Source organism: Puntigrus tetrazona, chromosome 9 (genome assembly GCF_018831695.1).
Source record: "Puntigrus tetrazona isolate hp1 chromosome 9, ASM1883169v1, whole genome shotgun sequence".
In the NCBI taxonomy this organism is placed as follows: Eukaryota; Metazoa; Chordata; class Actinopteri; order Cypriniformes; family Cyprinidae; genus Puntigrus; species Puntigrus tetrazona.
Window position 1 is genome coordinate 18,222,303 of NC_056707.1, and position 23,291 is coordinate 18,245,593.

The 23,291-nt window shown below is 37.9% G+C and overlaps 1 protein-coding gene across 1 annotated transcript in view; it reads left to right on the plus strand.

Annotated features, from left to right (window-relative positions):
* slc49a4 (solute carrier family 49 member 4) overlaps positions 1-18,416 on the plus strand; it is a 35,071-nt gene extending 16,655 nt beyond the window's left edge. The window contains exons 6-9 of the mRNA XM_043249404.1: positions 4,150-4,217; positions 7,864-7,991; positions 10,101-10,283; positions 16,583-18,416. Of these exons, the coding sequence (XP_043105339.1) occupies positions 4,150-4,217; positions 7,864-7,991; positions 10,101-10,283; positions 16,583-16,698 (495 nt within the window). The 3' untranslated portion in view covers positions 16,699-18,416. The remainder of the gene's footprint in view (positions 1-4,149; positions 4,218-7,863; positions 7,992-10,100; positions 10,284-16,582) is intronic.
* The last annotated feature ends 4,875 nt before the right edge of the window (positions 18,417-23,291 follow it).

Consider the following 23,291-nt stretch of genomic DNA (forward strand, 5'->3'; position numbering starts at 1 on the left):
ATAAAGTTTTCAGAAAAAGAAGGATGTCTAGTTTATGTTTCTATTGTTAAATGCTTAATTAAATAATTGGATGTTATGAATTGATCAAAATATTGGAAGACCGGATTACTTTCACTCGTGTGTTTCAGTATGCTTTGTGTCTGAAGTAAGTTTAATTTATCAGATGTACAAATCATTTGCACCTTCTTTGAGTTTAATTATGATTAAGATGAAATGTAATTTCCCTGGATTAAATGGTTATTGACTCATAATTAACCCTGGGAGTACAAACACACACACAGTGAAGTATTGACTGGAAACTGACCGAAAAACTGTTTGCCTTTCTATACTTTCTCATTAAAAAGCTGGCAGGCCTGAATGGGTGGACTTTGAACTTGAAAACAAGCTGTTAAAAACATCTAATTATAGTTTTGAAAATCCAGAGCTATCCATATGAAGATAGCCCTCTCCATCCTTTCCCTCTCCAGACAGAGCTCATCAGAATCTAATCAAACATACATGCTCAAGACGCTTTTATTTGCATACTCACAAAAGTACTCCATCTTTGATGGGCCAACCACAGCTTAATGAGATGAGCTCTCCACCTCAGAGTTTCAGATTCTCCCCAGCCTCCTCACATTTGCATCTGAAATGTGAGAGTTATGGGCCAAAGCAATCACGCAACATTGTAGACCTAGCTGAATTACGGGCTTACCGAGACAAAGATGATGTCTTGTAGTTTCTATCCAGGTAAACTAGGTGGTCTTTCAACTGGTATTGGAAAGAAAACCATGCAAGTTGAAGATAGAAGCTCTTTTTCCTTTTTCTCCAATATGTATCTGCTACCAAAGCCATCGTGAGACTAATTTGAATTTTCCGTCTTCTCATTCAAGTCTCAGTTCTTTTTTTAACAACAATTGAAAGCATACGCCGCAAGCATTTCCCTCTCCCATTTTAATATTTCACTTTTGTTAAGAAGGTATTTTTTCCTAGTCATTTAAATTTGGTTGAAGAGAAATGAGTGTTATCAGAAAACTGAAATTATATATAGATTTCTAGGAGCCCATTGTGTAAAAAAAAAGAGGAAAGTGCTCACAAGACAGCAGTGTATTGATATTCCTCAGACATTCTGGTTAGGGAAGTATTAAACTTCAACAATTAATTTTGCCTAACCACTTCGCAAACCTGGCCATGAAAAACTACTTTCAGAATTATAGCAGAAACATTGTTGCACAAGTTGACTTCTATGTTAACTTGTGTATTCCGTATAACATTTATTCTAATGTTCATTGTTGTTTCTTAATACCTAATCCATTGTATATTAGGACTTTTTTGTAAAGTGTTAACAATTTATTTTACTCTGAATGATCTCTCTGTTGCCTTTTGATGGAAAGCAATGAAAGAGATCCAGTTTTCCATATGAAATGTAATTTGCAAATGAGGTCAGAAGCCTTTATATTCTGAGGCTTTTATTTAAGTTAGGTTTTGATCAGTGTCAGAAGTCAACAACAAATACCTTTCCACATTCGCACACGGTAATTTGCAAATGGAACAGTGGAACCCTGAGGCAGTAACCATGTAGAGTTGTACAACAATAATTAGCATCATTTAAGTGCATGGTCCTCCGCTACATTAATCAACGTTGTCTAAATGCTTCATTAATGGTAAATGGCTATTAAGCCTGCGCACAATGGCTGTGCACTGATTAGACAGACACCTTTTACCCTTGAAAAGTTATCATCAAACAGAATGTGCATTGCTGGGTTTGAGAAACATTAAAAATGACTTTTTTATCAGAGCTGACTCAAACTGCTCAAAACTAAGGCTTGTGGTGTGTGTGGAACTCTTTCTCCCTGATTAAAACTATAGGTGTAGCAGTGTGGTTTTCTGATTTAAAACCCATTTCAGTGAGTGATGCCATGTTTTTTGCCCTTGAGGTTTCCAGTGTAAACATGTTAGTGAGCTAAGAGCATCAAGCAAGGAGGTCTAGAATACCTGGAAAAAGTGTTTAGCATTCCCAGAAAGAATGTGATTTCTGTGATGTTAGTTTATACTGACACTATATAACGAATGATGTTTTTGTTACTTTGGGCTGGATTTAGCACTGTGCCTAGTTTTCTGTTGAATCTGTTTATAATTTGATTGTTTTTGATTGATTCAGTGTTATTATTAGCTTACTGGATCTCAAGTGATGACCAAAGCATTTCCTAAACTGCATAGATCGCATGTAACGACATTTTAACAGGGGGAACCACCGTATCATTCTCCTTTTTGTCTCAAGTCCTCACGGTTCCAGTGTACTATGCTGCATGACAGAAAAATTTGAATTTAAAATAATGGTTTGGACACACATGAGTTACACTTTTTGCCAAAAGAAATAGCATAGTGTATGATACCTCTTTCATTTCCTCTGGGAAATAGCAGTGTTACAGCAGTAGACATAAATCACCTAATGGAAATAGCAATTAATGCATCCAGGGGAGCCGGAACCAGGGGGCCAAACTTCTCTATCACCCCCCACTCCCCGAAACTTTTAGCACACATCACCATCAACTGATATTAAATTATGTAGTCTTCCTCTGTTGGCTCGCATTAAAAGCACATGATATATTACATTCTGATTATGCGCTTTGATTTACTGTATGTTTTAGTGCTTGATGTTTATTTCTAATAGATAAAGATGTCTTTTACCCCTGCAGAAGGACATTTCATCAGCACTTGTATTCTCAGACCTTATAAATTATCAGAGCAGCGGTGTCTTACTGTGTTCTCCACAGATGGTAACGTAAACATTACATTCAAGTTTGTGCATTCAAATAGATGTCACATGTTCAGTTGTGCCCAAACTGAGCGTCACATTTTACAAGGCTAAACTTATAGAAGTGTGTCAGTGTGACATTGACCATTTTAAAGGCATGGAATAATTTGTAACTGGTTTTTGGTCACATTAATGTAATATTTCATTTGATCTCAGAGGTAAGCTCTACTACATACCAAAACAACGTGGAATTTGTGTATTAAATTGGCACAATTCATGAATATTAATTAGCCACAGGAAGATTAGCTAACAATGAGCTTAGTAATATTCATGAGCCCAGGGTTGTCTAAATTGTGACAATAAAATCCACCCAAAGATTCAGCTCGGGTTAAAGTACATCCAGGTTGGAAGGACCTTGAGGGAATGTTCTGTTGTGGGATCAGTGTTTTGCTGAAGGTGCTTTCCTGTGCAGTGACAGTCCTGTGCAGTGGGTGAGAGATGTTGTTCCTGATGCTGGAGAGCTTAGCCAGCATTCTTCTCTCCATCCCCACCCCCACACATCGAGGATGTTTCCCAGAAATAGCCAGCTTTTCTAATCACTCTGTTAGCTTCGCTAACAATCAAATCAGCCAAATCAAAGCTTGATGCTGTTTTCAAACCGGAATTATTATTCTACTTATGTGGTATGTTATAGAGCAGTTTATTCAGTTTCTCTAAACTGACTGGACAAGAGGCAAATGTGTTTGCTTTTTCAATGTTTTTTAGAACAATTTTTTTCTTGGCTGAGAAGGCGTTTATTGACAAATGGGTTATATAAAGCAATAATATCAGCTGTTTATCTATCAATCTATCCATTTATCTATCTATCTAATCTGACTGTCTGTAAATTAGAATGATTTCTAAAGGATCATGTGAAGACTGAGAATTGCACAGGAATAAAAATATTACATTAGAATTTTTTAATTGGTGAGCATAAACTTTTTTCCTGAACATTTAAAAAAAATTTCCAACTCAAAACTTTTGAACAGGAGTGTGTGTGTGTGTGTGTGTGTGTGTGTGTGTGTGTGTGTGTGTGTGTGTGTGTGTGTGTGTGTAAAAAACCAGAAGTTTAAACACCATTTTATTTAGTCATCATAGAGAAACTTTTTGTTCTTCCTGCACTCTTATCAATACTGTGGTTGACCTCAGCCATGTCTGATATAGACCATCTGTTTTATGAAGTCTGCTGTTGAACCAGACTGTTCATCAAAGACATGTTCGTGGACAGCATGATGTCTGGCAGCTTATTCTTCTCTCTGATCGACACTGCAGACGCCCCTGGCTCTCCATCCATCTAGCTGCTCCACGAGTGATGTCCAGCATTACAAGCAGCGAATATTCCCAGTTGATCGTACCTTTCTCTGCTCTCACAGGTGGACGCGGGCTGGATCGGGTTCTGGTCCATCGTTGGAGGCTGTGTGTTTGGCGTGGCCATGGCGAGGTGAGCAATGGCCCCATGCATGAAAAACTATGGTGGTGTTGTCATACATTAGCATTTGTTAGCATTTACTTTACATGTATTGTCCAGTGATGTGAAAAGCAAAAGCAGCAGACCCTAAAACATTAGCACACACATCAGCATGCCTTCCTTCTCAAAGAAACCAGTGCTTAGTTTTAGTGGCTTAGTTTAGTGAGGTCGAATCATGAGGGGGGTTTATTAGCAGTGGTGCTGAATTTAGATTTTTTATTTTTTCTTACTTTTTAGGGAGCAGTTTAGCATGCTGGCGGTGTCGGGACTGTCAGCATGCTAAATCTCTCTCTAAATTCATCCTCTTTAAAGCACCGCAGTTACAGCCATCAAAGCATCACTTTTCTAACAAATTGACTACCTTCAAAAAAACATTTCTAAACAAATATCATTGAAGTCTGTATTTTAATTGTTGATCTGCATTCCCGCTGGCATCAATAGCCATTGCGTTGTGTCTCAGTGAGTTCAATAGGTGTTAAAAATAAGCTTTTTAACAACAAGTAGAAATCCTGAGTGAACGCACCTTATGGTTCCAAACTACATTTAAAGAACTAACGGCAGTGAAAGCAGACTGTGGTGTTGCCTCATGTTTCCAGCATCTGGGGCAAAAAGTTGCACTTGAATAAACTGAAAAGACTACAACCAACCACCAATGAGCATGTACATTCTGCAAATATGTGAGAAAAATGAGCTCTCCATAACTCTAAAAAAAATTTTCAGTTGTGAACTTGTTCACTAAGCTGAACAGCCAATCAGAGTGGTCGCTCACACAACATGCTAAGGGCATCCCGAGTTCAAAACCCAGCTCTAGGACTTTTCCCGACTCTCTTCTTCCTGTCTGCTCTACACTGTCCTATACTAATAAGAATAAGAATAGTAATTGGTGCCTAAAAGACACAACCACCAATCCAGTGCAACTATGCAAGGCTAACTGAAGACTAACTAGTCATTCAGGCAGCACACTGACTAGTCAATTTCAAAAATATGAACATGCCGGAATTGTCGTCCTCCTGTTATAAATAGTAAACTTAGTCTTCCACACTTTTTTGGGAGATAATCGTCATATTTTTTGGTTTCGTTTGACAGTCATGCAAAGGAAAAACATAGACAGCTGGTAAAGTTATTACTTTTTTGGGACCAGCACTGGATCACTATAGGAGTAGGCTGAATGGCAGGTGGTCATTCTACACTGGCTATTTTCCACTTTACAGCAAATCAATTAGGGCAGACGTCACATAAAATAATGCATATTCATGATATAACCCACGCCAGGCACAGTTTGTGTGCAGAGCCAGTGACAGAAAGAAAAATTTCCTGAGGAGAGAAGATATGAAGTACAGACGAAAATATACATTTTAATATATTTATACTTGTCACAACAGTGTTTTAGGCCTAATTATTAAAGTTTCATGACAAAAATGCTAGAATGCTGACGGTACTAGAAACTTTATAAGGTTTTTTTTTTTTTTTTAAATAGTCTCAAATAAGTGTATCCGTGGCAACTAGGCATATAAACTAGTGTCAAACTTGTGTCATACTTTTCAGGTTGTTCCTACGCTCCTACTGAAAAGACATTTATTTTGTCTCTGTTAGGCTTTTTTTTTTCAGGCTGTTTTGGATCCTCCCAGATCCCAAAGCTAATTTATTCTCTTCCAGCTAATTTATTAAAATCAGCTTTTGTTATGAACAGTGGGTGAAAATGCTAATGAAATGGTCACGTCGCACAGGCTGATTAAGACGCTGGCGTAGAGAAGAGAGAAAGAGCAAACTGTTGTCTGCAAAAAAACAAGAGATTTTCCTGTCCCTGATGACTAAATGTTTGCAGAAGGGCCCCAATCAGCACATCCAGCCAGGTTCTGCATTTTGAAAACCTTTTAATTAGGAAAACTCTGCATTTAATCAATTGTTACATTGCTGCGTTGGATTTTGGGTTGCTACTAGAAATGGCGTTTACATGGGGAGGGACAAAGAGGGTTAAAACATCAATGAAAACCTGTGATCTGATTTAGTTGTGTGTGTGTATGTTATTCAAATGAGTTGTGAGCTACAACCCCGAATGAGGATTCGTAAAGCTGATTAAAGAATGCACACCCCATTGCTTGCTTTGGCACTTTTACGTATTTGCTTTTTCTCACTTCGGCTGTTCATGTGGGACAGGTTGCAGAGAGAAGCAACAGATGCCCCACTAAGTCTCCACGGCAGCCTGGTTCTATTAGTGGTCGTTTGGCGAGTGATCGCTCGTTAATGGGCCCCTGTGAGTTACGGGGTCCAGCGCCCTCCCTGTGCCACGAATCATGCAGCAAATGCGTTAACATGAGTTATTATACGCCACCAGCTCTCCGCCGCAGAGCTCAGCCCTTTGGGGTCAGGTCCATGCTTTAGAAAAATAGATGCATTAAAATTGAGCTGCAGGGGTGATAGCTGCACATTCTAATTGATGCAATTCCGGAGGCGGATATAACAGCCGCAAGTCCTCGTCAAAGATTCATCCTCAGTTATACAAGATGGGTGAAATCATAAGAGGCTGTCTCTGCAGGTCAATTAACGGTTTGTGGTGTGAGGTATGCTGAGCAGTTGGGCAAACACTGGGATGCCTGACACACCAGCAGACGTTAATTGTCAGACAGCAGTCGGGAGGTAGGGGTGACATTGCTTTTTGAACGCAGAAGGCACCGTCTTGTGGGGTCAAGAATGTTTGATGATTAAAGTTAATGCTTAAAATTTAAAGGGATAGTTCACCCAAAAATTTTAATTCTGTTCACATGTATTCCGTGTGATTATTTTTTTAATAGAACACAAAAGGGGGAATTTGTGAATTTGAGAATGTCCTAAACACTGTTTTTGTGTGTAATAAATGTGAAAAGGAATCTGTGCTGTCAATATAAAAATACAAAAAATAAGTACAGTGTACTTGTGGTCATATTGTCCTGCAAAGCAATTTTGTCCTGCTATTTTGGGAGGATATGGGTAAGGTTAGGGACGGGTTTGGAGGTATGGGCATTTGTCATAACTTGATGACGTTCTCCATTAGCTTTTACCAAATATACTTTACAAAAATGAGGGTGAGTAAATGATGACAGCACTTGCAGTATATAAGTACTTTAAAATGAATGAAAAGCCCATAAGCCTTTACTGATGATGAGTCTTGCAACCTCGACACAACTAATAACAGCTAACTCCTCCATGAAGTGTTTTTATGATGGCTTTCATCTCTGTTGTTAAGAAAGGTGATGAAGAACATGCCCTAGAGATATTGCTATGTATCTCCATCATGTTAGAGGTGCTAAAATGTGTCTGATTAGAGGAAACGGTGTGGAGAACTTTGTCAGAAATGATAAAGTTAGTGCGGATCAAATATACAAGAATGTGAGAATTTGTTTTGAGTCATCTCCAGCAGGCAAGTCTTTGAGGGACAATATTTTCAGCATGCGTCTCTGACGTGGGTGCCGAAAATAACATCTGTGAAAAAAGTTTCACCTGCGCCTGCCTGTAATTTGCTTCCTCTATGTTTTTTTTTTTTTTTTTTTCCGTCTTGTTCTGTCACCTTTGAGCTATGACTCTAGATTCAAGTTTCTCTCACCACCTCCTCCTCTCTTTTGTTTTCTGTTTTTGCCCTCAGGTTTGCTGACTATATTCGAGGAATGCTGAAGCTAATTTTGGTGCTGATGTTTGCCGGAGCATCCTTGGCGGCCACCTGGTTCACTCTCACCTGCCTGACCAGGCTTACTCACCTGCCCTCCACTAAAGGTATACTGTGCTGAAAAGGGCAGTATGTTCTGCCTTGTGCACATCCACAAAACTGCCACCCCGCAGGGAGTCTGGTAGGCGAACACTGGCATAGGCAAGCTGCAATTGTGTCTGTGAGAGGGAGCCAGAGGAACTCATTAAGTCCAGATCAGTGAAGGGAAAAGGGAGTGGGGCTCTAGAGAAGCCCGCCTGAAACAAACATATGCCCTATAGATCAGCCAGCTCAAATATTACCATCAATTATCATTTTATGGTTGGCACCTGACTTTTTTTATCTGCTGTCTCCCAGAATTCCTGGCAGACAGAGCTTATAGACTCATGGGCCATCACTCCATCTGGCAAGATTTTATCACACAAACGTGTCCCATTGCCATCCGTGGCTTTCCATGACTCTCACAATTCATCTCTCATGCTAATAAACATCAGAATCTATTCTAGCTGGAATCGTTATGCAAAGAATAATTGACAGTGGACCTTCGCCTACCATTTCCATGTAATTTAATGCTGCCGTTGTCATTTCCTTCACTTATACTATAGTTACCACATGGACCAGTGCTTCCGCACATCCGTTTTTTCAAATTAACTCCTGTCACGAAGCAAATGTAGGTATTTTTTGCACAGTGACAAGGTAATTTTGTTTCTCTTCTAGTCACTGTGACCTGTAAGATTTCTCTGAATGACTTTCAACAAGACATGCCGTTGCTTAGAAGCAACAATGCATGCTTGAATAAACCCATTTGATTGTAAATGTAACAGCAGTGCAAGTGTTCCTAGACACATAAAGTGTCTTCATGCTTTATTGCTTCATTTCAGTGTGATGCAGAGCAGTTTGAAAAAGATTTGTCTTGTATCTGAATGTTGTAAATATTATTAAAATAATAATGTCCATTATATAATGTTATGTAAGAAATAATAGACAGTGATTGACTTTGGCCATGTGGTCATGTGGCCTTGACTACATTTTAGTTCTTTCACTTATACCATGATTGCCACATAAATGCAAGACATTTTCTGGATTTATGTTTGGAACTAAATTACATTAAAAAGCTGGGCATCCTTGTGTCCCTCATTAGGCAGCATTTGGTAAAAACCAATACATAATACTTTTTATTCAGCACGTATAAATTAAATTGATCAGAAATGACAGTTAAGACATTTATGTATAAATGCTGTTGTTTTGAGCTTTATACTCATCAGAGATTACAATTTTTACTGTATTTTTAATCAAATAAATGCAGCCTTGGTGTACTTAAGAGACATTTTTCAAAAATATTTAAAATATTACCATACCTAATGTGCATTAAAGCAATTAAATTTAATGTTTCAAATTAATATTTTAAAATAATTGCAGTAACATTTCCCATAGGTTCCCATAAGTCTTGTTTACTTAGGAACCCAACACCTTAACGGTTTAGTCATTCATCCATAATACTGTTTTCTTTTTATTTAATGTACATTCTTTTTTTAGCTCGTTTTTTTTAAACTTGGTGCCTTGTACTTTCAATGACACAGTTGAGGGATCTGTTTCTTAAACTGGAGACTCTGATGTGCTTGTCCTCTTCTTTGGGCTGTCCATTTATCTCTCTGCCCTGGTTAGAGTTGGTTTGATATGTTCTTTTATTACTGAACTGAACATTCACACATGGAACAACTTTTTATTACAAAAAATTACAATAGACTCAATGAGTTCATGAGACTAAAGTAGGGTGTTTCTCTTCAACAATTTTTTAAATAAAATTGAATTTTGGAAATTAAAGTATATTTTATAATGGGGAAAAAAACCATTGTCTTTCCAACATTTGTGAAATAAAGCAATTTCCACACTTCATTAAACTGTGAGCTGTGCTAAGATAAAAAGAACGTTTTTTTTGTACCAACTTAGCACATGATAATCATTATTTAGGAATGAGGTGTAACAGTGTTTTCTTAGGCGATTAGAGTAATATCCGCTGAAACAGGGTTTGCCAGTAGAGAAAAATTGAGTTGGAAAGCTTTTCTCCCTCAAATATTCACTTGCAAGTTTGTCTTTCTTTTTCTATGTAAAGAGGGAATTATTCTAGAAATGTATTTATGATATAACGCTCTCTCTATCTCTCTCTGCTCCTTTAGCTACTCTCTACACCTCCTGCATCCTGGTGGGTATCTTCATCAACAGTAGTGTGCCCATCTTCTTGGAGCTGTTCATTGAGACGGTTTACCCTGTTCCTGAGGGCATCACCTGCGGAGTGGTCACCTTCCTCAGCAACCTCTTCACTGGACTTCTGCTGTTTTGCCTCACCTTTTACTTTACAGGTACCTTGATTTTTACTTTACAGGTACCTTGATTTTCTTGAACTCTTTGACAGGCAGGGCAGCTTTTACAGCAACAAAAAAAATCCCTTTAGCCTAAATAAACGGGGGAACATGGAACAGATATGGACTTACACTTAGGACATTGTCATTGTCCTTCTTCTGAGTGATGATTAACTTTCAGTGTAGCGATGTTCGCATGAAAAAATGTGCGGGGGGATTAACTCGTCTGCCCTATCTTGTAAATTGTAGCTTCAGGCTGAATATTCATGAGTCACTTCTGACAGATGTCATTTGATTGACAGCTAGTCTTTGATGGTTTTAATTCTAGCTCTTGCTGTTGGTGGACAACACTGTTTGTGTTTTCTTCAGAAAAGAACATATCACAAGGTTTTATTGTGCCTAAATACACATGAATAACACACTTGATTTTAAAATGTATTAATAGTGTTTAGTAATTATCAATAATGTTGTATGTTTGCAATTGGGTGAAATCTGTCTTACTGATTTTCAAATTATTTAAAAAATATAAAAAATCTCTTAAAAAATCTAAATTTATTTGTAAATTAAATTAAAGGTAGTAAAACCAATGCTACCAAGATTAAAACATTATCATAAAATTAATTTTAATATACACATTATTGTACCATTTAAAATGTGTGAAGTAATATAAATACATCTTTTTAAACTGTTTTTATGCATTACAGTAACAGGCATTAAGGGATTAATAACATCATAACATTAGGAATCACAGTAGCGGGCTTTATTTACTGTATGCTTAAGTCATTTATTCATCCACTTATTCATTGGGTTATTTATTATTTATCTGGGAGTTAAATTATACTTTCACAATGATAATAGGATAATAAAACGGTTAAAAAAAGCCTAGATGTTAATTAAACCTGAGCCAAATATAGGAGCCAGAATGCAATGCAATTTTTTTTATTCTTATTTTAACATTTAGAAACCATCTAACCAACACTGAGTATTGTAGAAACAACCTAGAGCATCTCTAAAACTTCATAGCTATGCCTGACAAACTACCCACAAGACTTGTGGGTGCAGGCAAGCACCCTTCACATTTTCTTCAGAAATTAGCATATGTTATAAATTATGGAGCTGTCCACCTCTGTTCACACTGACCGCTGTCATGTCCAGATCCCCGCTGTGATACACTCATATCCCCATTCTGTCATTGGCCTTGACTGACCAGCTGACGGGTGTCTGTTTTATGAGCAGGCAGGTTGCTGGACGGCTCCCAGGCTGCAAAAACTCTTCGGTCTTCCTGCTGATCCCTGGAGAAGATTAAATTGAGATGAGTGAGCTTAACTGGCTCATCCTCTCAAATCTGATTGGGTTATCAGTCCCAAATGAAGCTATGAGATTCGTTCTGCCTTTGTGTGGCTGTCAGAGCGGCAGTGGTCCGCCAGCACCATGCCACAGCTGAAAATAACGTCGAAACAATGAGGTCTCTATATATAGAAGGTTATTGCGTTGGCATTGCTGTTGAGTTTCGAACACTTTGTTTCTGTTTAGGCCAACCGGTGAGTAGGCGATGAAGAGATGATGGATGGATTTCTGTTTGTTTCATCAGAACCATCCTGCAACCTCTCGCTGTTTCCACTGGCAGAAAGCCCTTCTCGACATAATAAGCTCTCTGTTAACTAAACTGCAAAAAATCCACCTCTTAAAGGTGCAGTTCCAATTAAAATTCCATGCCTAGGGAAACAAATAACACTTTTAGATATATAACATTCTCTCACATAATATAAGCCTTTGCACAACCATTGATGTTGTTTTTTTCTGTCCTATTTTGCTATTTTTATTGACATTTTCCATGTTCATTTTCTAGTAGAAGGAATGATCAACTGTGAGTGCTTCTGTCTAGTGGACCCAAAAGTTAGTGCAGACAATTCGAGTCAAGAGCACAGATGACGCAAATGGGCAAAGACATAAAACCATAGCATACTTTTGCCTCAAGGGCATTTACACATTAGGAAAAGCTCTGACTCATCTTTCTAATCAAAAAGACAAAGACATATTTCCTGTAAAGTTATACTGACGTTCAGGAGTTTGGGTGAGTAATATTTTTCTATGAAGTGATAATATATCAAATTATGGTTAAACAAAAAGGAATAAAAATTTCCAGAATAAAAATATAAATGGTTACTGTTCTTTTGAACCTTATTCATCAAAGAATCCTTAAAATTAATATGTCATGGTTTTCACTAAACTTTAAGCAGCAGGAAAAAAAGGTTGAGCATATTGACAGCATATCAATATATTGCTATTATTTCTAAAGGACTGGAATACTGTCTGCTGAAAATTCTGCTTTCAGCTATCACAGGAATGAACTACATGTACAAATGTCTTCAAATATTAAAAGCCATATTAAGTTATAGTTTGTTTGCTGTATTTTTGATCAAATAAATGCAGCCTTGGCAAGCATAAGAGACTTCTTTCAAAATCCTACCGACCATGACCTTTTTAGTTTATATTGCATTTGTCCTTCTCTCTCTTTGTTAGGAGACCCTTGAAATCCTTATTCAGACAGAGTTCTGTTGTTTACTCTCTTGTAATTACCTTTTTTTTTTCAATTCGGTTGCTAATATAGATCTGAACTATGGTGTAGATTGGGTTTTCAGTGTGCATTTAAAATGGCCTGTTTCCTCCTATATTGAGCCTGCCTCAGAGATGTTCTTTTCCAGATGCTCTTTTTTTTTCAACCACCCAAGGTTGAATTGATGTGCTTTCAGGAATCGCTCCTGCCTGTGACCAATGATACATTCACAAATGTCTTACACTTTCTTTGTATTCGCTTTAAAATGAAGTGAAAGGGATGTGCTTCACAGAGTTACCGTTGCTGTCCTTCCCAGCTGGCCATTTAAATTGGCAAGGTTGGTTCATTCACTCCTAATCTAAAAAGCATGTGAATAGCTGGTTAAGATTTGAACATTCAGCCTTTTTGATTGTGTGGCTTAGTAAAAGCCATGTCACCTAGTGTCTGAGGGTGGCCCTCATGTCAAATGCCAATAATTAAACTAAGGGTCCTGTAAACTTTTGTAGTGACCCAAAGTGTGCACTTCCTTCTCTAAACTGTCTTTGCAACCTCGCTCTTTGCAACTATTATATTATAAATGTATACTTGCATGTGTGTATTATTTATTATTGCTATACAGTATTTGTATATCAATAATAAATATGCACAGTATACAAACATGTAAACAAAATACTTTTAGTTTAACAGCACAAATTTATACCATCAAATTCCCATTTAAGCATATTCTTTAAATAATTGAAAACATTTTTGTCGTAGTCTTTACATTTTTAATAAATATTCAGTTTTTAGCTGTACATTTTTTAATATTTGAATGCATGAATAAAAATTACAATTTAATATATAATTTAATAATTTTGTATATATTTTTTTTTTTTTATATATATATTTATTTATTCCTTACCACCCATATATATACCCCCCCCTTTTCCCTTTTTTTATTGTCTGACTCAGAGGTGCAAAATATAGGTGTGATTTAATCTCATAAGGAGAAAACAGAGCCTACAACCTGTCAGTCAGCCTCTCTCGATGCTGCTTGGGGCCAGAGCTAGACATTAAACCAAGCTGAAATATGCCATCAGTCTGCCAGCTGAATGGGTACCGATTAAGAATAATTACAGCAATAAGAGGGCCATCTCCGACGCCTTAGCTCGCCTGACAGGAAGTGAGGAGCCCTGTGGGTGACTGCGAAGACACTGGGCGCGCTTGGTCATGATGTGAGACAGCGGCTGTAGGATGTCTCCTCGAATCCCTCCTCCCTTATCCTCGCTTTTGTCCCAGCGCTCCTCGTATAAGAGATTGTGAGTGTCACGGTGAGTGGCCTGTTTACGCTGTCATTCCACCGTGGCCTTTTCAGCACATTACAGCCCCTGAGACGATGGCAGAAAAGAGACAGGCTAAATTGCACTCTTAATAACAACATCTCTGCATTCTGCCGCCAGGTATTAAGAGGAAGGAAACGCGACATAACAGTTTGACTGCTGCGTAAACCGACAGACAGGATATAATTGCCGTGCTCCCATTATTGCCAGAGTAGGTGGCAGAAATCGAATCCTTTAACCCGACTTCTTTTGTATTCTCCATAGCGGCGCTCTGAATGGGTGCTGTGTCCGGAGTTCTGTCTTCCATTAGCGCTGGAAAGGTGACTGTTGACGACTCGCAGATTTTTGGGGGGCGTCTGATTGGATTACCTGAGCCGTGCCGCTCTCTTCATTAACATTCGGCGCAGACGTCCCGCCTGGTGACGCTACCTCTCTCTTTTAAATTGATGAGGCTGGGGCGGGCGTACGGCACAGACATAATAGCCAGATAAACACAACTCCATTAACCTGCTTCTATACCAGGCTTTGCTGAAGGGATAGTAAGGCCTGATTAATGAGGGGGCCTTTGGAAAGAATCCCCGCTTCCCATTTCTTCAAGTCGACACGGCTCTGTCCTCCACCGTACCTGCGTGTGTTGACTGTGCTGCATGGCTAAATCATATCATTTACCCCAAATGGGCTCAGCAGCTGACCCAGCATGCATTTCACCTCCTGCCATCGATTGCAGCTCTCACTTCAGGGGCAATTGATCAACCTGTTATCTGGATACGGGATGCCTCGAAATTGAAATCCACTTCTCTATTAAATTAAGTCGCGCTCTTTCCTTTGTCCTCAAGGGCCTGTGTGTTTGACCTGGTTTATGTTATATTCTCTATCAGAGCCACAGCAGCTGGCGCGAGGCATTCAACGCTGTTTATGTCAACTCTGAATGTGCTTGCACAACTCTCGCATGCTGTTTTTAGTGTCATCTTTTAAAGGGAATCTTAGTATTCATGTGCAGAGTGTGTGAAATGCTGCTGGTTAAACCTCCAACCTTAATGTTAGAGCTCTCATGTCTTTAACTGAACAATGAAAGGAATTCAGCGGAAGTGGGAAACTTTTTTTTTCTTGCATTTTAGACAGTTATATTGTTTCTCTAGCCTATTTGCCTTTGGTTATTGGAGCATAAACATGTGTATATATAAGTGCCAACTGCATTTAGTCAGTGTGAATTGCTCTTTGTTGATACATTTAATTGTTCCTATATATAAATGTTCTTATATATAAATATACATTTTTTCCATCATGAGTTGATTGAATTGTGAAAAATGTATTTTTACATGGCAAAATCAACTGCTAAAACATAACAGTATTAATTCATTCATTTTGTTTTGTGGGTTTTGTCTTGATGATTTATATGAAGCTGCAAAACAACTATTTTACTTTAAATACTGTGTGTCTTGGTGTGCAGGAATGATGCAGACACATGGTTTTGTTTGCTACACGCATACTGAAGTATGTTTTCAGCCTCTGCTGCCATAATGTACGAGTACACAAAGACAAGAAAATAATCTCCAGAGCTGCTCTGAAAGTCACTTCATGCACAGTTTATGGTTTCATTTGAGAATACTATTGTCTTATCATAACAAAAAATAGTTTGTTAAAAAAAGCTTAAAACTTAAAAAGTTTGTAAAAGAAATCTATAGGTACTACTAATAAAATAATTTTTATTTTAAGTTTTAAGAGATAATCACACAACAGTTCTTCAGTATTTTAATTTTAACCATATTTCAGCACTTTGATTGCCTAAAAATGGAAAGATTTAAATTTTCGTTTGATTAAAAGATAATTTATTTTATGCCTTCATTTACCTTTTATAATACACACAGTGTCTAAGTTGTTTTTTTTATTTTCTAAAATCTAGTTTTTAGAATTCTGAAAATTAAAATAAAAACACTGAATTTGGTTTTAAGAAAAGCCATTGAGTCCTAAGAAGAAAGTCATATCCACCTAGCATGGCTTGAGTGTGAGTAAAATACTAGTTAATTTTCATTTATGGGTAATTTTCATTTCAACCGTTAAAAATAAATTCCAGAAAAATTAAAGCAGAAATTCTGAAAAAACAAAACTGATTTCATAATGCACTATGCTTGCAAACAAAGAAGAGAAACATGCAAACCATATAAGCAGTTATGGTGCAAGTTTTTTTTTTTGGATGCAGAGATGTGTAAAGCCACTCTAATTTAAACTTTGTATTTTTTGTATTGTTAAAAAAATGCAAGAACCTTTAGTCCACACATTTGTTATTTTCTGTATACCTGGAGTTATTTATAAGAATATGATAAACACACGTCTGTTCTGTCATGCACTGAAGTACATCTGCGTCTGGTGCTCTAAAAGCTGTCATCGCTAACCTCAGTCAACCTCGCTCTTTTGTTTTTCAGAGCTGTCCTGGTTAAACTGGTGTCTGACAGGCTCCTGCATCTTCAGTCTCCTGCTCCTCCTCTTCTTCAGGGAATCATACGACCGCCTCTATTTGGATGTCTTTGTCTCTGTCTGAGCGCACCGCGAGAGTTTTTTTTTTTTTTTCAAAGGCTTGTCTTTACATGGGCACGGTATTCCAGCAGAGTGCAGAGAAAGGGCACACAGCATGTTGCTCACTTTCATGGATCGGTGTTGTTGTTTTTTTGTTTTTTGGTTTTTTTGAAAGAATGTTGTAATTGTGAAATATATGACCAGCGGTGGTGGCAGTGCATTGTGTTAGCATCATAACTAACAGCGGGAACTGAGACCCGACTAAGGAGGGAAGAAGTGTAGATGCTGACCTTTCTACTTGACATTTTGCCTTCTGGATGCATCCCTTTTTTATATTTTATTTGACTTTTTTTATTTGTACCTTTTTTATTATTTTTTAAAAATATGATTAATGGAAGTTATGTGTTTACATACTGGCACAATATAAGAGACTTTTATTGCATAGAGAGGCACAAGCGGGGCTACTTACGGATTTGGCATTGCCCCATGGTGATGACTCCTCTAGTGCTCTCACCACATCTAATGGGAGTGTAATGGATAATTATAGACAAGCTCAATTAGCCGCCTGGCGAGAGCTACGGCCGCCTGTGGAACGGGGACCTCCTTAGAGCTGTAGTGTCACTTGTGAATAGCCTGTGGGATCCGAGCTTTAATTGACCTGTGATAGGCTGTCAATAAGTGGCATACGCTGTGGTCTTCTTGTTTTTCTTATCAACCCATATTATGCAAAAGATAATTCCCTCTGCTGTGGGGTTTTGCTACTCACCTTGCAGCCGTTAAGTCCGATTCTGAGTCATGTTACCTCGAGGCATCTGAGGTCACAGTTTACGTGATGAGGGGATCTATAGTATTCATGTTTAGGTAGGTCTTTGTGTTCGTCCCATTCTCATGTTTATAACTGTAGCATGCGCACAGTGGCTGTCTGTTGCACAAGCCTTTTAGAATTTTATGCAATTGATCATGCATTTAGCTGTAATTTATTAACTCGTTTTAGGGATTAATACACTAAAGTGGACTATAAGGGATTGTTAATGGTCTGAGTACTGTTGCAAGAGAGCGGGTTAAACACGGTGTTATGGTAGTGCTGGAACAGTACAACACTATTCACCAGCAATAACAGCCATGTTCGGGAGCCTTTCGTGATTTGTGGCGTAACCTAATGCAAAAACGAGTGCAATACTCTCTCTCGAGTTTAAAATATAGCCTGGCGTATGACCCCGTGCGCCTACCGGGCTGTTCTCTCCTGCATTTTTGAGATTTAAATCTCCATTTGAATCTGGTCTAGTTTGCCGCGTTCACCTGGTGAAATTCAGCAGCTTGAGACTCGCTGTTGGATTTAGTGTTGATTTCAGTGGAACTGATTGACGGACAAGGAAAAGCATTTTATGGACACGTTTCCAACTGAGAACTTTGGACTCTCTTTCATAAACGCGCACACACACACACACACACATACGGTTCTGTTCTCTGGGAAAAGCCTGCATGTGAATCACTTTCCGTGTCTTTGTACAGAACGGTTCTCTATTTTACCTGTCGTTAACGTTGCCTTAATTAACCGTGACCTTTGTTCTGTCGTCCTCTCCACTGTGATGTGCGTGCCGTGCTGCAGTCGGTGCTTGTGCTCTGTTCTGTCACTGTAATTTTAATTGTAAGTGGCACTGGAGAGGCGTACGTGCCCCTGTCCATGTGCAGATACATGTCAAAGATTTTTAGCACCTTATTAAAAATGTTTTTCAAAAGGAATCGTGTTTTATTCTCCTCTCTGTCATTAAAATGTTAATCCGGCCTGAAGTGTGTAATGAGAAACCAGAGAAAAAAGCAGATAGTTCCGATTTTGAAATGTGACTGGATAAGCCATGTACCAAGCCATCTTAACGTTACGTAGCGCGAAACGGCATGTGACTGACCTTCGAGGAAACGGCGTTTCGTTTCCAGTAAATGTGTTATCATGGGTGTCTATAAGATGAGCTCATGTTTTTGGAGTTTGCACACACTCCACGATGCCCCACACCCTTCAAAGCATGAGATCATAGATGACATCAGGACTGAGAGTGGGCGACCACGGCCGGTATGTGTTGTTAACATATTGTGTGGTATACCAGCCAAAAAACCCGCGGTTTACATGCAAGCCTATAGATTACTGTTCTCATAGATTTCCTCTTTTCTCTGTGAATGTTTGTATGCTGTTCATATTACTTTCAGTTTGAGAAGTTATTTATTCATGTTACCATTGCATAGTTCCAGGTTTAGTGTGTGTGTGTGTGTGTGTATATATATATATTATATAAATATTTTAATATATATATATATATATAATAATCTATAAGGATATATTCAATATTTTATTTATATTGTATATACACTTTTCATTTCAATCTTGGTATTTTTTCAATCAAATGGTTGTATAATTTAGGGTTAATACAAGTGTAATTTGTTCAATACATTTATTGAATATCAGAATCTACTTGGTAGTAAAGTTTGTGTGTATAAATTCTTCATTCTGCTATCCATCTCCTTATCTGTTGCTGTATTATCAGGTTTTATTAAAACTAAAATCAATTTGCAGTTTTGTGCATGTTAAATACATTTACTTTGCATTCATCCTTTTGCATAAAAACATCAGTCTAATGGTTTTAAGTGGATTATCTGTCCTCAGGGACATAGAAACCTTAACATGTTTTCAAGTTTTTTTTTGTATTCCCTTTACTTTTTAAAAAGCCTTACTTTTTCACTTTTCCCCTTTCAAAGAATGGAGTATTGAAGTTTTTTTTTATTTTTGTTTCACAGTACCGTTGTCAGAGCATTGAAAGCACATTGATCCCTTTCTTCATCCCACCATAGCTGAATAACAAAAAGGAGCATTTAAACTTGTCGCGTCAACTTTTCAGCACATAAAAAAGCCTCAGATTCAAGTGTTACTTTTCAGTGTTGACAACAGCAGCAACAGGCATCCTGGGAGAAGATTGTCTTAAACAGGTGTTTTCATTCAGTGACAAGCAATTTCATAAAATCCATTCTGGCTTTGTTCCCCGTCCATGGGCTCTGTACTGCCATGGTTCCTGTTCTTGAGCACATGACGCACGCTCTGTAGTAAACAGAGCTCACTGTCACTCTAGGTGACACTTTTATAGCCATTGATTTGTTTTCTGTTGCAACTTTCAGTCCTCGCATGCTCTGTGTGCCCTTTCATGTTTCCGGCAAGATGTTTCCCAGCGGATGACTTCTGTGACAGATGAACAGAACCTGTCTTATAAAAAAAAAAAAAAAATACAAATACATAGAAAACTAAAATATAGGACTGTCTCACTAGTTACAGTTGTGTGTTCTGAAGTTTACACACCCCTTGTTGAAACTGTAATATTCTTATATTTGGTACGTTTAGCATAAAATTATGAATTTAAATTCAAAAGACAAGTGGTGCCCAGCTGCCTACTAATATTTTTTTTATGCTATTTGTGCATGACCATGTGCATTTATATATTTATACATTTATGCATAATAAATATATAGACCGTTCACACACATGTGAACAAAATGTTTTATTTTGCATGTGATTAATCATTTGACAGCACTATTTAAAATGTAAAATATTTAGTCGTTTTTTTTTATCAAATAGTTTTATTGCTTTATTTTAAATAAACAAAAAATATGATTTTAACGGTCTTAGTTTTTATAGAGAAAATAGCCTGACTTTTTTGGTGCTTTTAACCAAAAATGCAATTCTCTAATGCAAGTTTACAGGTGCCTATTTTTTTTTTTTTTTTTTTTTAGCTGTAAAGATATCTCAGTACATTGCAGTTTCTTTAAGGATACACGATTGCAGTAAGCGGCAGATGGCTGGCAGGGATGTGCGCAACATGGTCACAGAGGCATTAGCAGGCATCTCGCTCCAGCCCTGACTGTGATACCCTGCTGAATAAGAAGGTAGGCATGGAACCCACACTTTGAGCAAATCAATAGCAAAGTCCAACAAAACATAATGGAGCTTGATGATAATCAGGGAGCATGTTTGGATGAGGACTCTACTTGGCTGAATCTCATCAAGGTGAGTCACTTTCGTTCCAAGAACAGACGGAAGATGGAACGAGCAGACGGCATGTTTGGATTCAGTTGTGCGGCTCTAATATGCGGAGACGTGGCTAAACCAAAGCAGCATGTCCCGAGACTTCAAGCAATTAAGAGATCCAGGCAAGCGGAAACGCAGCGGTCAGGAGAGTGACGGACACTTTGATCAGGCACTCATCTCATTTTAATCCAGCAACACCTCTGCTCCTCGGCCACGCCTGCTAACGAAGGAAGTTGGCTACAATGGCGTAAACCAAATTAAATGTATTGTTTTAAGATAGTTATACAGGGCTTGGACAAAATATTGTGAAACACTAATTATGTACCCTCAAGTTGTTCCAAACCTGTAAGACCTTCGTTCATCATCGGAACACAAATGATTATTTTTGATGAAATCGGAGAGCCATCTAACCCTGATTTATTTACTACATTTCTGGATCTGGTGTCATTTCTGTTGTGTTGCTGCTGAAGGATCAGATTGCTCTCCAAAATAAAATAAATTTGTGTTCCTGATTGATGAATTCTGGGGTGAACTAACCCTTTATCACCAGCATTTGGATTTAACCCTCTTAGAATAGATACACATAACCTGTGAAAAGTCTCCAGTAGAATATCAGAACGTCTGCCAGTTGCTTAGATGAGAGTTTCTCACTCTCCTTTACACAACTGGCCACAGTGGTTTGATAATATTCTAGATAGCACACATACGTCTTCAAGATGTCTGTTGAAAATTGTTCTGGAAAGCATCTGCTGTGTACAAACATCTGACAGATGTCTGAAAGATTTCAGATTTACAAACATTCCAAACATTTTAAAGACATCTAATAAATATCTATTTAATATCTGATATGAAATGTCCTATATTGCAAATAAGCAAACACTATGAAACTGATTTCAAACTCAATTCCTTAATGCATTCAGGGTCAGTTGTGTTTGATTAGGTTGAGCTAAACTGTGCAGAGCTGTGGCCCTCCAGGAATTGAGTTTCTCAGAATCCAATTTCTCTAAAAAAATTTGTCAAATAGACATCTCTGTGATGTACTTGTGCTATCGGAAGCTCTAATTTATCTGGCCATGGCAGATGTTGAAGTTCATCTTGATGCTCCAACTATGTGGGTTTTATGATCATGACTCTGTCTTTTTTGCATTTCTGTGAGTAATGTTTCAGCTATTGACCCTTTGCAAGGAGACTGACTGATAGGTCCATCTAACCAATCACAATACGTGATTGAACACAAAACCTTTTGCTGTTCATTTACGTTTATTTCATGGTGTTACAGTGATCTGTCACTACATGTTAAAGAACAATAAAATTAAATTTTCTTTAATTTTCTTAAATTTCGTCTTTGCTTCGCGATGTATATTTCACTGCTTGAGAAGATGATGTGTGGCGTGAAAACTGGTGTGGTTTTGTCAAGTCCCATGTGTTTAGTTTATAAAGAAACATGGACTTCAAGGTATTAAGTTTTGTTGTATCTTAACTGTGGTTTTTCTTACCAAATCCTTCTGCTTTTGATGCTTCTTTTCAATCACTTTCCGTTTTTGCCAACTATTCTTCTCTGATGGAGTATTGCCTGGCTTTGTGTACACAGCCATATATCCATAAAGACTATTGTTCTTATAACACCAAATAATTGGGCTGTTAAGATTACAGACGCTTCTGCTAAACGGTTTTGTTCAACCCCTTCATATTATGTTACAGTGTAACTGGTAGCACAAAGCAAAGAAGTTCAATTCCCATTAAGCACAATCTTCTGTGTCTGTATATGTAAGGGTGACTAATGGACATCTGGATTATAGTTTTGCTACCTCATAAACGAGAGAGCAGCTAGCAGTAAGGCAACTTGTGCTGTTAACATGGGCTCGATGGAGCCAGACAGACCGGTCAGGATTTATGACTTTGATCTGTTCAATCATAAGAGTGCTGAATGGAAATGGCCGGTGTCAGAGGTCAGTAGCTCCATTAACCCGTCCTTGCAGCAAGTTGGGGCTGAATTGCATAGCGGTGCTGCCACAACAGCTGCTGCAGGTGCTCACCTGTCAGACTGAAGTACCTCTGAGCTGCTAATTAATAATTAATCATGTAGCTCATTATTCATAATGACTTACTGTACATGAACCGCAACCCTGCAAGCTTTCAGTTACCAGGCCAGATCACCACACTGTTTTAACAGAAAGAGAGAAAAAAGGGTGGTTTTAGTGTCATGGGTGTATTGAAGAAGCTAAACATGGTTTATTTAAAAAAAAACACGTTTTATATTGTTACTTTAAATGATTGTTTAAATGACATGGTTAGAGATTTGTGTGCAGCACCTTCAGACATGAGTTCTAGCACAACATCTTATATCTTTGAAAGTCTCTCCGCATTTTCTGAAGGTACTTGGACAAAGGCTTTGCTTCATTTAGAGAAGATATTTTAAAAAGTGAGTGGCAGTGTTATCTCTTTAAAACTTGTTCTTCTTTTCCCCTTTGTTTTAAAGTTTTTGAGTTGCTTGTTCTGTGTGTTCTGAGTCTTACTAAAGGTTCTGAGCAATTTCTGTTTCATGGGGCAAA